The sequence below is a fragment of the Laccaria bicolor genome, genomic scaffold (genome assembly GCF_000143565.1).
Source record: "Laccaria bicolor S238N-H82 LACBIscaffold_7 genomic scaffold, whole genome shotgun sequence".
In the NCBI taxonomy this organism is placed as follows: Eukaryota; Fungi; Basidiomycota; class Agaricomycetes; order Agaricales; family Hydnangiaceae; genus Laccaria; species Laccaria bicolor.
In genome coordinates this window covers 527,323-541,656 of record NW_001889878.1, presented here as the reverse complement: position 1 = coordinate 541,656, position 14,334 = coordinate 527,323, and the positions used below count along the sequence as shown (strand labels likewise).

Here is a 14,334-nt window from a genome sequence, read left to right as displayed (position 1 = left end):
TAAGAAGGAGGAGAATGGACGTCGTCGACGCTTGTTTATTTTGTTTCGCATTGAATTGCGCCGCAATGACATCGTTGTATAGAAATTCGTTGTATAGAAATGACGGAGGTCGTCGGAAGTTGCTGCATAGCATGTACAAATATTGTAATGTCACGTGCCAGATGCGATACACCAACACTTCATCGACCCTATCGTCATCTGTTACCCGAAACGATGCTCCTGCAAAACCCAGAGTATCAGGTTTCCCTACATGCGGTCTTTGGTAAAGAAGGACCCCACGGACGAGCTTGGCTGAGTCACCGATAACCCCAATTACTCTTATGGCCAGCTTTGTTCCAGACCAGCCTATGGAATTCATGGACTGGGGAAATCCCTACCTGCAGGGATGAAACTTGCTTCTAGGACTTTGTTCAACGAAACTCATTGATTCTTTCATTTCGAACATCGCCGATCTCACGCGATAGACCAGCTGTTACGTAGCAGGGATTGCTACCTCTTCCCGCTGATCCTTTCGAGTATACTCGTCGAAAGGTCTGGGCAAGGAGTCCAGCGGACGCCAAACACGCATGTAACAGCCTGGGAACTTGGAAGCATTCTTTTCTTGTTCCACCAAGAATATACATGACAGCATACCCCCTTGCATCATAGAACCACGTTCCGCGTTTACGAGGGCCTTGGCCCTTCGCAGTTTTGACGACCCGTCTTAGCCCGTCTTTATCTTCGATTTCCTCCGATTGCTCTCGGCATTCTCTTATATCAGACGGTCGAAGAGATCTCCGGAACACATGGCACGAGGGGGTCGAATCCTTTATCCCAATTAACGACAATTTTCTCATGCTATTTCAAAACACATCTTGACAACACGTTTGGACAGTTTGTGGACCTTATGTGGTCATCAGACCTCACAGCGACCTATAATCCTGAGAAATTTGGGAGAAGGGGTAACCTCCGAAAGGATCTTGAGTCATGTAGATATACAATTGATCAATCATTTGTTATCGCTACAATAGAGAAGGATAGTAAAAAAAAAATGCTCATAGAAAGATCCTGTGATATGCGACGTGAAGAGTAGCAACTTGAAAGAGAGCTATGCGATACAACAAGTAGCAGCTAGGGTAATGAATAGTGAAGATTTGGGGTAGAATGAATGATTAGATAACTTATGAACGCGAGTCCGACTGGGTACCAAGGGCTCAAAGAAATTACTGGTTCGGAAAAGGTTGGTTATCTGAAAGAGGGCGCAAATAAGCGATGAAACTTACGAGAACATGGAAGAAATCACGTACTATAAACGCTGTATTGTTCCGGAATATAAATTTGAGTATTTACTGGCGCCGTTTGATGGGTTATCGGTGCTGGTTCAGCGTACGCGGAAGTATCAAGTTGGGAGAAAGTTGAGTAGTCATTCCAGTACTGGGGGTATCGATGCGCCTGACTTTGGGGAGGGTGTTCCACATGGGTGTTGTCACGGTGGGTGTTGTAGGTAGTAGGGCTGCGATCATCAACCAGACCTGTGCTGTAGAGCTGGGGCAGGACTGATGTTGATAACGGCCCATTGAAGGAACTAAGAGTTTCTCCTTGCCATTGGAAGTTTGACGCCTGGTGAACAGGGTTTGGCGCAATGTAGCTGCTGTTCGAATACACGTTGTCTACGTACTGCGCGGGGAGGTGTGAACGGGTGGTAGGATGTTGATAATTGACATGGTCGCTGCTAGACGAATGTTTTCGGTCGAAACAGTCGTCTAAACGGTGTTCCGCTGACCGCTTCTGTCGATCAGAGGTGGCAGGAGCCAAGGGGAACTCGGGGTCTCCTCTGATAAACTTGGCGCCTCGCAACAATTCGAGAGCTCGAGCGGCACTTGGCCAAATAATCTCCATTTTTTCGAGCGCTTCCATGCATTTCATAAGGCCCATGCGGGACTGAGGGTCGGAAGGATGGGAAGTAACTAGGCAATACATTAGTCGAGGCACTTGAACGCGAGATCTTCGACTCACGGACGGTGACGTGCATGATGCTTGCAGTGAAAACATAGTAACAAAGGAAGACGGAACAACGGTTCAAAAGATATTCATTCACATACGCGGCCACTATACAGAGATGGTTAGGTAGTTGGAGTCCCCAATGATATAAAACGTACCGATAACCGCAATATGATTCGCAGCGGCCGCACAAAGTTCATAACTCTTGGCCGCAGAAGCATACGCCTCGACGTCATCAGATTCTTCTGGGCTGGAAGGAAAAAATTAGACAAAGTCGAGACCAAATCTCAATAGCGCTTACTGTCTGTTCTTAGCATCGTACATCTGGCGAATGCTAACGGACTGTTGAATAAAATGCTTCTTGCAGATGATTTGCTGTAGAACTCACAAAGGACGATGAAGTAAAATGACGGTGCACCAGTACTGCATATGCAAAGTCAGGATATGAGGAAGGGGAATCTGCTCTTGCTTTTTTCCTGGGTCATAGCGCAATTGCTTTGGGAGGTCAAGGTACCACTTGTTCAGTAGACCGTCCAGAATAACTAATTCTGAATGGCGGCTCGACACGGGGCGTACGGCGTAAACTCCGTGAGCAACCTTACCGAGGATCGCCGCTATAAAGTATGACAGTCAGTAAAAGGTAAAAAGGTTTAAAAAAATTTGACGTACATAAAGATGCAGATGAGTTAAAACAAGAGATGTAGTGACTGGCTAGACCAGGACGGAACGACAGTTGTTCCACTTCTTCCGGCTGTGTAAAAGAATGACATTAGTAAGACTTAGAGTGCCGGCTAAACTGACGAACATCACTCTCGCTAGGCATTGTAGTGTCGAAGTCTCTCTCAAAGATCATTAAGGGCCGACCTAATGAATATCGCGTCAGCTTCTCGAGTCATCCAGAGTTGAAAACGCCATACCAATGTAAGCCGAGACATATTTGTCCATGACGACACATCCATACCATAGTCGCTTGCGTTCGTCGAGTTCCCACTCGCTAAATAGCCGGCCACCGAGGTCCGCTCTTGTCCATCCATCAGCACTCCGATGCATTCCAAGGTCTTGCGCCATACGTATGGCCATGCCGATGTAAGTCCATGCCTGAGCCATCGCGCCTATTCCAATCTCCCGATACCCCATCAGTAAGAGAGCTTGACATGTCGATGCTCGTGAACTGGTGTAGGTGCCATTCAAAATGATTTTGGCTTGGTCTAAGTAGTCATCCCCCGCCACCCACATCAGAGTTGAGTCCGATGGTAGTGGCGTGGTAGTCTCGTCATAGCGAGCGGCAAGTGCGAACATTGCGAGAAGAAGTAGAGTGGGGATAGGTCGGCGTTGGCGGTTAAATGGAGACAGCCCCGCTTCGTTTCCAGGCGAGTTAACTGGATGATCACTACGAGACGTATTAGCGGTGTGTTTACGCGCATGAGGCAAAGCTAGCTTACCTAGCTCGGTATGCGTCAAAAAATGTACGCTTGTGAACAATTGGAAATGATGGGTGTACGTAGTTGAAGTAAAGTTCCAGTAGATGCTCTTGGACCTCAATACTAGGTAATTCTGAAGCGAATTCACCTTCAACATGGTCAGCCCTTGAGCCCGATGGAAGTGGGGGCCAAATTCGAGCTTTGGGAAACCGCCTGTATACTAAAATAAGCAATCAATGCGAGACAACACGAAAACGAACAAACCAAATTCCACCTTCGTTTCTCCTGTCCATCCTCTCTTGATTGCCCAGGAGGTGCAAACCGCTCACTTTACCGTGATATCTCAGCTCCTCGTCCTCATTCAAGCTTAGCTGACCAACCGCTCCGGCAAGGTCATCTTCGCTTGGGGAGCTGAGGCTATCAACGCTGGAACTTCGCCTCTCCCTAATGCTCACTGAGTCTTCAAAAGAAGTATTCGTGCGGGACCCCGGACGCAAGTATGGCCGTCCGACACGCCTCGCTGAGAGAAAACCCTGATGCAACGACACAGATGACACGGACGAATTCAATCCGGTGTATGGTGCATAGTCATCGTCTCCAATTCTGCGCCTCTGGCGCCTCCCAGGAGAACGATTGTCGTCGCTGGGCGTTGCAGCAGATGCAGGACTATACGAATTGATGGACAGGTTTCCCAGCGTGTTGGCGGTCGTCGGGAAGGAGGTTGATGCGTCTGTTGTCGGCGTCAGAGTAGAAGTGACAATTTCCAAAGGAGCGTTCCGGCGTGATGAAGGTGCCTCATTCAACATAGCAGACACACTGTCTTGCCATTCGTTTGAGGGACTGAGTACGGCGTGATAAATAAATTTAAAAAATCAGCAACGTGAATGGTGGCCTTACTGCATTGACGCCAACTCTAGCTGGCCGTCATCGGTTTTAAAGTGTCTCTGGCTCGGTGACTCTGAACTGGATGCAACATGGCTAGGCCGAGATTTTGAAGGATCCTTCCCCGAGTTACTGCGTTTCCGACCTTTGACGCCGTATGGGGAATTATCAACGCGCGTAATAATCTCCTTGGCCAAGGGGTCCTGAGAAAAGATGGGGTCAGTAAACTCTAAAACACAGGCCTCTAACTCTACGGGTGCCCGAATGCGGTCAGGGTAGGCCGGTACGCACGAAACCCATCACAAAAAAATTATGTACATACCTTTGCAATGTCCTGAAGCAAGGATCGAGCGCGTGGGTCAGATGTAGCGAGCATAATTCCTAGCAACGCCTCGGTTTGGTGAAGACGCGCTTCTATTGCGTCAATGTAACCCTTGGGCGGGCCGCGCTTCCGAGAGGGTCCCAAGAAGGTACACCCTACAAACGAATCACATTAACAAAAATTTGTTTGATCCACATGAAAGATGTGTCAAGGGGCGACCCAGGAGAGGTTCCGACTGACATGAGACTTACGTGTTCCAAGCATTACACAGCTCTTACAAGGTTCGTTGGGGTTGGACCTCTCACATTTACACTTGGACTTGCGACACTGGTCGCACGCTAGCGCAATCATTGAATCGGTGAAAGAGGTTTGCGGTTATTGTAATTCAGCGACGCACCTTTGCTACTTCGACGCCTGATAGTCCTCTCTTGTGAGGTTGATCCCGACCCTCCATACGATCCAAGTCCCGAATGCTCCAACGAAGCGTCCGCGAGGTCAGAAACGTTGTCGTACTCGTCGCTATATGACATTGCCGGCTGGATATAATCCACTGATTGGCTCGAGGTGTTACCGATGAGGTCGTCGTTGTGGGTTTGGTGGGTTTGTAGCAGATGATGTTGGGAAGAGCTTGTTGGTGGCCACAGTTGTGCAGCCGGTAGACTATAAGAACTCCCAGATGACCCGAAACGAAAAAGGGTCGGTGGGAGACAGGGTGGCGGCTCGGAGGGATTCCGGGATGGAGGAAGGGGGGCGTGCGACGACAACGTCGAAGGGTGAAATTTAAACTGATAGTGTTGCAAAGACTCAGCAGCTGGTGTCGGAGACAAATCGGGAGAAGCCTCTGCTTCTGTCTTTATAGGAACCTGATGGTGGTAGGTAAAACTAGGATTCGTCAAGAAATACGGCGGTGCTGAAGGAGTTGAAAAGGTCATGTCAATGATGGGTGCAAGGATTGGACAGGATTGAAATGAAGGTCGGGGAGAGCGGGAGGTGGAAACAAAATAAACTCACAACGGGTATTTGTCGAGCGCAAAATAGACTGAATAGGCCGGAATAAAGAAAACGAAGGGTTGGTAAGGTGCTCTGGGGAGTTGAACCCTGACCGAACCCTGACTGAACCAATTCCGGCGACGCGTCAGGATCGTCAATTCCCCGTTTCGGCATGATCCCGCCAGAGCGGTCTCCGACCACACGGGGTTTCTAATTCTCAATGTCAAAGTGATCGTTGAGTGATCGTTGAGCAATTTTACGCATCCGCAGTCCAAAAAAATTATCGCCATGATGTCGCCTTAGTAGTTATCCTTGGAAGGACCGTCGCTGAGAGCCCCGTCGGGATCGTCCCTCTAATCACACCTTTACACCACGCTACCATCCCTATGTCACAGAGATGTCATAGTTTTCTATTTTTCTGATCATCTTCTTCAATTGACATATCTCGCTCTTTGCCGCGAGTCAATTTAACCACCGCGCGTTATGAGGCTGACAATGACTGATCGCGTCAATTTCAAAATCTAAAATGAACGGAAAATACAGTTTTTTTAAAGGTGACGAGCGGTGCTCGTGGTTATTACTAGAAACTTGAAAGGCTGTGACCCTGTGCGTACGTCCCATTTGTTGTGCACAGTCATAAACCCCGTCACCATTCAGGTACGATATGTTCACCGATGACGCTAATCTATGTTGAAGACAAGGCAAACCTTGATAAATATCTACTGGTCTTCCTGATTTCATGCCCGCCAGCCGCCGCGACCAGTTCACTCGAACTTTTCTTGGCGCCCCTCAAGCCTTACCACTCTTCCTCTCCCAGTGACGTCAGGATTCCAGAATAAAAAGATTATCAAAGCCTTATCAACACATTCGGAACCGTCAGCGCAAAAGAAAAAAAAAACTACCCATTCTGACCTCGACTCGGTCCGTCAGCCGATCACATAGAATTGCGTCCTTCAACCTTGTTCAGATTCTTCATCTTCAAATCTGGCGAGAAGATGGAGGTTCTCAACAGGTTCTGAACATGTGTCAACTGAAATGAAATGCCAGGGGAAGTTCCATATGAGTGAGATCGACCATCATCATAGGGGACTGAGGGAAAGTCGCGCGAACTCGAAGCACCTCACGTTATTCAAGAACCACGATACCGTCTCGTAACGCTTCCAAGAACATTTCGAGGCACTGGTGACTGTCCATGCGCTTGAAGTCGGAGTTGAAATCTACAAGAGAGAGATCGCAATGCGCAGGACATATGCCTATATCCACGGAGCGCTTCGAGATCCGTCCAATGAAGTAGCCGCCCATTGAATTACCTCGTCAAGCGCTTGGAAGTGACAGGGTTCCAAAATCTTTCTTCTCGTTCTCATCAGGAAGGCAGACCTATGTGATACAAGATTTTGGGTCCCATTGAGAGGCGCGTCGCGACGCCGTCCCAAGCGCCTCCACACCAAGTATTCCTAAGCGATCATTGGTCAGCGTGGGTTCATTGAGATGTGGGGTGCAGATTTATTTTATATAATAAAAGATGCTGACGATTTGGATTTGCGCTCTGATTGGCGTACATAGGTTATTAATAACGACAGTCCACCGGCGGCGACTAGCGCGGACGCGACCCCAAGCGACCCTACTACTTACGCCTAAATCAACTCAATCTCTCAGGCACCGCCATGGCCAGCGTTGTAGTGTGCAATTCATCGAATTGAAATAACATCCAGTGCGTGCTGAGGCCTGCCAAGGCCTGAGTAATGACTGAAAAAACTGTCCGCATTTATAGTCAAAAGAGTGGCACAAGTCGGAGTGGAGCTTCCTTCCATTTGGTATGTTGATTGCATACACCATATTACACTAACATGTTCTGCTGGATGAACCTACGTATGAATAAAGTATGTGACGTCGAAAAAAATAAAAACCCGCCCAGACAGGTAAATGAGAAGCAGGTGGTGTAAATAGGATGATGAAAGGATAGTAAAAACCGGGATGGGGAAAGGTCACAAGAAAAGCGGGGAGAATAGTCGAAGTACTGATTAACAAAACCATCAGCCGAAGAATTTACGTCTCGAGGTTCTTCGGGCGGAGGCAGTCGGTATCAATGACCATCAACCAGCTGAGGAACACTTAATTTCGAGGGCGGTGGAGGCAACATACCGACCCTTGGAGAAATATGACGATCGCGATCCCTCTCTCTTTCCCGATCCCGATCGGCACCATTCGTCGATGGTCTTCCGGACAACACAGTCGCTATATTGGGATGGGATGATGTTGGCGGGAATGCAGTCAGCGGAGATGCAGTCCGACTGGTAATAGGATAAAGGGGCGCAGTTCCATTTTTCATATCCGATAAAATGTGGGATCCACTTGATGGGTGGTGACCCGTGGGGGTGGAGGTCCGTCCTGGTCCAGCTAGTGAGGGGTTGTATACAGAAGGAGGGCCAGCATTAAGTTTAGAGGAAAGAGGCGACGGTGGGCGCATTTTGAGGTTGACGGGTGATCGATTGGAAGGTGGTGGTGGCCCATATCTAGGTGAGTGGTGGGAGCTTGGGTTGGGATAATTCGAAGACGAAGCTGAAGGACTGGGGGGCGGTAAAGGTCTATTGCGAGGTGGAGACAAGCCAACGCTATTTTGGAGGGAGGAAGACGAGACGGGGGGAGGACCACGTCCAAGATGCGCACCGGTTGAATTTGTGTAACGGTGACTTGGTGAGTGGGTAGGTCCGTCATGAGCGCTTAGATATCCTGCTGGAGCGGACGACGAAGAGGACATGCGAAAAGAATTCTCTTCAGACGGATTCCAGGTTGGTCGAGGAGATGATGTACCATTCAAGTGGACATTAGAGGGATGGGAAGAACCCATGACGAACGGCGTTGCCAACGGTCGTTCACGATCTTCCGGACCAGAAGGATGTCGTGTGTGCTGTCTCCTTCCATCTCTGTAGTCAGAAGGAGGATGATGTTCGTCACCTTTCAAGTGAGATGGTATTGACTTAGATGACGAAATATTGATAACTTCTGCAGGGTGGCTGTGACCCGAATGAGGCCGTCCGTCATCATAATCCAAGATAGGACCCCCAGGAGGCAAAGAAGATGATCCATGCCCTGATTGTGACTGTCCGTGGTGGTGGTGCACCACGTGATGGTGGTGAGCACGGTGATGATGATGATGGGGAATCGGGGGAGGTGGAGGACCTTGATGAAGGTGTGGATGTCCTGACGACGGTGGCGGCTGGCGGTGGAGATGCTGCTGCATATGATACTGCTCACGTTGCCTCTCCAGCTCCATTTCGTGGGCCTCCCTATCCCTATGGTCTCTTTCCCTATGTCCACGATCACGCAAGTCGCGTTCTCGTAGTTCCCGCTCACGCTTATCTCGCTCCCTCAAAGCGCGCTCCTCATCGTCCAACTCGTTCCTCCGGGGGTCCATCCAATCACTCTTGGGAGTTGAATGAAAGCCTCCCATCCCCATGCCAGCCCCCATCCAGGTCCCATTCTGCTTCCCTGACCCATTGGGCATCAGGTTGACAGGCGATATTGAACGGCGACCATTGTGCTGAGCAATGGGAGGATACACATTAGCTGGCCCACCTGCACTTCCTGAACCAAAGTAAGGGTGGTGCGGTAAAAGCTGGTGCCCTTGGTGAGCTGGCCCGTTTACAATTCCACCCATCTCATGATCATTCGGGTATGGATTATGATTGTGAGAGTGGTTGTGGACATTAGGTGGGGGATTCGATGGAGGGTGGTGACGACCTGATGATCCATTATAGGAAGAGTAGCTGCTGTGAGGGGGCGCGTTTCCTCCAGGTGAAGGACCGTGGTGCTGATACTGAACGAGTTGCGGGGGTGGTGGCAATCGATTCGCTCCACCAAACCCACCAGGAATCTCGCCTCCATGCTGGTTGTAATCAATCGAATGCAAGGGCGGGGCCATCTGGACATTCATGTTAACAGTAGAATGTCGATGAGATTCGTAAGAATGACGTCGATTTTGGTTCAGGAAGTTCAGGTCGTTGGCAATGTCGTCTGATGACAACGTAGATAGCTCGGGGTAGATGAGTTGTTTGGGGCCTGGGTGGAGGTAATCCGTTTTACGGCGACTGTTGAAGGGGAAATTCTTGACAATTTTACGAAGAGACGGAGGAGGGAGGGTTTCCGTGGGTGGGTTTGGTATCCGGCGCACTGAGATATTGAAATGAGATGAATGAAAGAAAGCAGGATTGAAATCAACACACCAGGTTGAGGTCGCTCAACAGCTCTGCGCTCTCTCTCCAAACGCCTGCGTTTCCTATTCGTCTCAGAAATCATATCGGTCTGTAGTTCATCTCTAGCAACCTGCAAGGCACTTAGAATATGACAGCCATAACGCAGTCATCGTAACGCACCTTCCACCAACTCCAAGTTGCTTCCTCGTCGACGCGTCTTCGTTTCGTAACGTTGACGGTCTCATAAGTGCGTTTTCTTGACGCAAGTTCGAGGCGTTTATCTCTGCGTTTTCGAAGTTCCTTTTGAAGATGTATTAGTTCAGGGTGCGAACCTGATAATCAAAAAAATCCGTTAATTGAAAGGGTCTTGAAATATCAGGCAGAACACATACCGTCGTTCACCAAGGCCTCTTCCCAAGCCAAAGTTTCCATCTTCTCCACGTAAACCCGCTCTCTCAGCAAAGCAAACTTGAGTTCAATCGTCGCCAAAACATCTAGGGCCTCAGCCCTGTGAGCAGGTTGGAGATCCGACTCAATTTCGAGATCATCGTCAGGCGACGGTTCTTCCACCTCAATATCCCCCGCAGAGCGATCGAGTTCGTCCTGGTCCCCCTCACGCATCTCTATGTCAAGGTCTAGCGGTGGAAGGTCTTTGGCTTTCGCTTTCGAGTTACCAGCGGCCGACTGATGGCTCTCGGCCTCTGCCTTGTCAGACGCTGGTGCTTTGCGTTTTCCCTTGCCTCTGGTAGTTTTAGAAGTGGTTTCCTTGTCGTCATCAGGATCAGCACACTCGGAAGCTTTGGCTGACGGTGCAACGTAAGGGGAGCGCGATGATGCTCGCGAGACAGATGCAGACGAGGACGGGGAGGGGGAAGCAGGTTCAAGAACGCTGGAGCCAGCCATGATAGACGAAGCTGCTGCAGTTACAGCGATTGGGATGATATCCTTGGGCAAAATTAGTGTGGCGTCAACGGAATGGGATGTTGCAGTCGGGGAAACAGGCTTCGGAAGCTTGGACGGAGAGGTAGCACTCGATGAAATGTGGGTTGTCGGTCTCTCAACTGTAGACTCTTTCCCATCCTCGTCCTCTGACACGGTTTCATTCCCGCTCTCGGGATCCTCTGCTGGGACAGGTTCAGCATCGGAAACGTCCTCTTCGTCGTCGTCGTCGTCTTCATCAACAACAGCTTTCGTGTCATTCTTCGTGCTAGCGTTGTCCTCATCGTCATCCTCTTCCGCTTCGCTATCGTTCCCTGTTTCAGTGTTATTGGTGTTTTCGGTTGAAGGCAAGGCAACGCGTGCAGAACGCAATTGACCCGCAGAACGCCCTGGAGGCCGACCTCGAGAAACAGTGCTCCTCGCGGTATACGGAGGATCATCTTCTCCAGATCCGTATTCCTCGTCGTCCTCTTCATCAACAGCAGCCGTGCCGTTGACAGCAGGCGGATCATCCGCGACATCCTCGCCCTCGTCGTCGTCATCATCATGAGAAGAGGGTTGCCGACGAAGCTGGGGTAAAATGTGGTTACGCCTGATACCAGGCAACCTAGAGATCATATAGGGACCCATACGACGGCGAGGGCCACGCTCACTGTCTTCATCCTCCTCATCGTCGTCCTCCTCACCTTCCAACTCTTCTTCTTCCTCTTGGCGCATCTCTTCGTCTTCTTCTTCCTCCATAGCACGCGGAGGGTCAGCTACATCTTCCTCCTCTTCCTCTTGCGCAATAGTAGCAGTCTTGTTTTCTACCCAGCCCCACATCGGGGCAGGGACGATGCTGCTACGCTTCTTCCGACCTCCCCGTCGATTGGAAGGACGTTGAGGTCTCCCCTGGCGGAGACTCGTCGACTTGGAACGTGATCCCCCGGTGATGCCAGCACCCTCATCGTCTTCCCGGTCTGGCATGGCAGTGGCTGTCGTGGTTCGCTTCTCTGTAGCGTCCTGTTCTTCATCCGTAAGCTCCGACAACTCCGAGTCGCTGTCGAGGCCAGTGGTGGGCTGGTCAAGTGGGATGGGAAGTTTGCGTGGGGCGAGTGCTGGCTCGGTGGGTGGGGGGGATGGGGATGGAGAGCTGAGAGATTCAAGGGAGAGGGTAGAGCGCGGCATCGCTGTGTCCAACGACGGCGACGACGATGGCTCTGGGGCGGATGATGGACAGAGTGTTTTGAGGACAACAAAGCGTATCGAGAACGAAGGTGGTGCGTGCGCGAGAAACACAGATTAGGTTTGGTCAAATTAGGACATCCCTCCATCATTATCTTATCTTATCTAAAAAACATTATATTTCCACGGTATACATTTAAAAGTCCCCCAAGTCAATCTCAATCGAGTCCAGGATAGACGCCTCAAAGCTTTTGGTGGCCACTGTCGTCTTGACCACAAATTCTGCCGGAGGTTGTGGCGTAACCGCACCATTCGCCAGAGGAGTTCCCGGCCTAAGAGGGGAAAAGCAACATGAAAAAGTCTGACAGAGCACAGGATACAAGTGGCCAACACGACCACATAATGAACGAAGAAAAAAGAGACGGCACAAACCTTGATGTCGGAGTAGCAGCGTTAAACAGCCTCGGCACTGTCTTTAACCGAGCGCTCGGGTCCTGTGGCGTTGCTGCACCTCCAGCAGCGACGAGCTTCCGTTCCCGTCGTTTTCGCTCAGATTCCGCCATCTCAGCTCTTCGCACGGCTTCCTGGTTGGCTTTGCGATTCCTCTCATTGACCTTGGCTAAGACGTCCACAGCCTCCACTCGTGCTGGAGCGGTAACAATCTCAGCAGCTGCAAGTTGGATGTCAATGTCTTTGACTTCGTCATAGTCGTGTCGTCGCATCGCCAGTGTCCTGGCCTGCGTCAGGCGGGATCGCTCAAGTGTAGACATTCCCGTGGGCTTATTATTTTGCACCTGGTTCCTGCGTTGGAGCATTGCACTGATATCACTCTGAGGTGGAAGATAAGACATGGTGAGCACGGGGAGACATCACAAACCTCTGTAACAGGTTGCGAAATGAGCTTTTGCAACTGAGCAACTTTCTGCTCTAAATGCAATTTTGTCGGCAGCTTCACATCCTCAGCCGCATAAACTTTCACTAGTCGATCGAACTCTTTCTGCAGAAGAAGGTCACAGATACCACGGGCCATGAACAAAAAAAAGCTCGCCTCAATGAAGGGACCATTTGAAACCTTGTCCATGTTGAACGATCGTATTGACTTGCCGTGTTTGAGGTCAAAGACCTGATTAACCAGCTTGTCATTAACCTTGTAAGGCTTGACAGCCTCCGCAGAGAGGTCTTTCCAAAGTTTAACAAGCGCCAACGCTGTCGAAGGGAAATTCAGGCGCACCAGCTATCTCGCACATGCGATACACTGGCTGACCAGCCTCTTGTCCGATGAGATATCGGACCCAGGCTCCTACAATAAGAAATCAGCCATTGTAGTCCGTAAGTCGTAACATTACGAACCACGGACGTATTCCTGGAACCATGGCGCCATACAGTACTTTGCCAATGTATCTCTTGACAGTCTACAACTCTCGAAATGTTGCAAGGTCGATGGGGTGTTGTCAGGCTCAGCGGTCTTGCCCAGCAACCTTCGTTCTTTTTCCTCTTCTTGATCTTGCTTTGTGATCTGGCCATCTTCAGACTCTTCGTCTGAGATCTCCATATCCATGGGAGATGAAGAGCGATCCCGCTTTGGGGATGTATTCTACGATCATCGCGAGTCAATTCAGGCCATGGATCGTTATTTAAGATGCACCCACCCGCTTCTTCTCATCTTTAGCCTTGCGTCGGGCCTTGAGCTCGTCAAGTTTGCGTGTCTTCTCTTTCGTAGCACCACGAACGGTATGTTGACCTAAGGGACAATTGTCAGTAAAAGGTATGGTAGAGCTAAGAGGGTCCACAAACGTTTCGCTGCTTTTGCGACGCTGTCAGCGCCAACGGCGCTCCGTTGATTCAGCAGGTCAGCCAACTTCTGCTGTTCATTGAGCCGCTGCTTCTTTTCGCTGCGTTCAGCCAGGATCTCCTCGCGCGCTGTCTCTGGCATCTCGAGGAGTCTGAGGGGAAAGCGTAAGGGAGGCATCGATTACCCAAACAGGCGACGCTCAGCTTATAAAGAGGGGCTGGGTCGTGGGTTGCGGAGGGGCAGTTAATTTACCTTTGTCTATCGGCCTCGTCCTTGTATTGCCCCTCCAAAGGGTAAGGATCTAAGCTCCCCGCTGCATCGTCCTCACTCTCCGGTTCCTTTTCCGACTCAGAGTCCATAGGGCTAGAACGAGGCAGCGTGAGTTTGAATAATAACACACATGGAATGGTACATACTCCGCCTTGCGCTTTTTTGATGAGGACTTTGAATGGGCGCCGCTGTGTCTTTTTCGCTTCTTCTCGGTTGCTCCAGCGAGCTCGAGAAGCTGGTCATCGATATCGTCTTCGAATTCCGACATGATGGCTATAGAGACAAGAAATTGAAAGAGTGCGGTTGGGTGTGAATGTCGAATTTCACACGCCACTCCTGGTAAGTTCAACCTGCATTGTTGCCCATTCCTGGCATTCTAGT

General features: G+C 50.2%; 3 protein-coding genes across 3 annotated transcripts; all 3 read right to left on the bottom strand.

Annotated features, from left to right (window-relative positions):
* Nucleotides 1-1,202: 1,202 nt before the first annotated feature.
* LACBIDRAFT_317073 (uncharacterized protein) lies at nucleotides 1,203-5,537 on the bottom strand (the record flags this gene model as incomplete). The annotated part of the gene is made up of 15 exons (XM_001878726.1): nucleotides 1,203-1,228; nucleotides 1,287-1,946; nucleotides 1,996-2,088; nucleotides 2,139-2,230; nucleotides 2,282-2,314; nucleotides 2,369-2,594; nucleotides 2,650-2,731; nucleotides 2,786-2,844; nucleotides 2,898-3,370; nucleotides 3,423-3,614; nucleotides 3,666-4,241; nucleotides 4,299-4,486; nucleotides 4,606-4,760; nucleotides 4,857-4,943; nucleotides 5,003-5,537. 15 exons carry the CDS (start codon nucleotides 5,535-5,537, stop codon nucleotides 1,203-1,205), a joined length of 3,477 nt encoding a protein of 1,158 aa, XP_001878761.1.
* Nucleotides 5,538-7,678: 2,141 nt separating this feature from the next.
* Nucleotides 7,679-11,894, bottom strand: LACBIDRAFT_317071 (uncharacterized protein; the record flags this gene model as incomplete). The annotated part of the gene is made up of 4 exons (XM_001878725.1): nucleotides 7,679-9,765; nucleotides 9,819-9,918; nucleotides 9,969-10,120; nucleotides 10,181-11,894. 4 exons carry the CDS (start codon nucleotides 11,892-11,894, stop codon nucleotides 7,679-7,681), a joined length of 4,053 nt encoding a protein of 1,350 aa, XP_001878760.1.
* Nucleotides 11,895-12,087: 193 nt separating this feature from the next.
* On the bottom strand, nucleotides 12,088-14,221 carry LACBIDRAFT_317070 (uncharacterized protein; the record flags this gene model as incomplete). The annotated part of the gene is made up of 9 exons (XM_001878724.1): nucleotides 12,088-12,223; nucleotides 12,324-12,721; nucleotides 12,769-13,070; nucleotides 13,123-13,191; nucleotides 13,242-13,485; nucleotides 13,541-13,632; nucleotides 13,686-13,834; nucleotides 13,936-14,046; nucleotides 14,100-14,221. 9 exons carry the CDS (start codon nucleotides 14,219-14,221, stop codon nucleotides 12,088-12,090), a joined length of 1,623 nt encoding a protein of 540 aa, XP_001878759.1.
* Nucleotides 14,222-14,334: the final 113 nt, after the last annotated feature.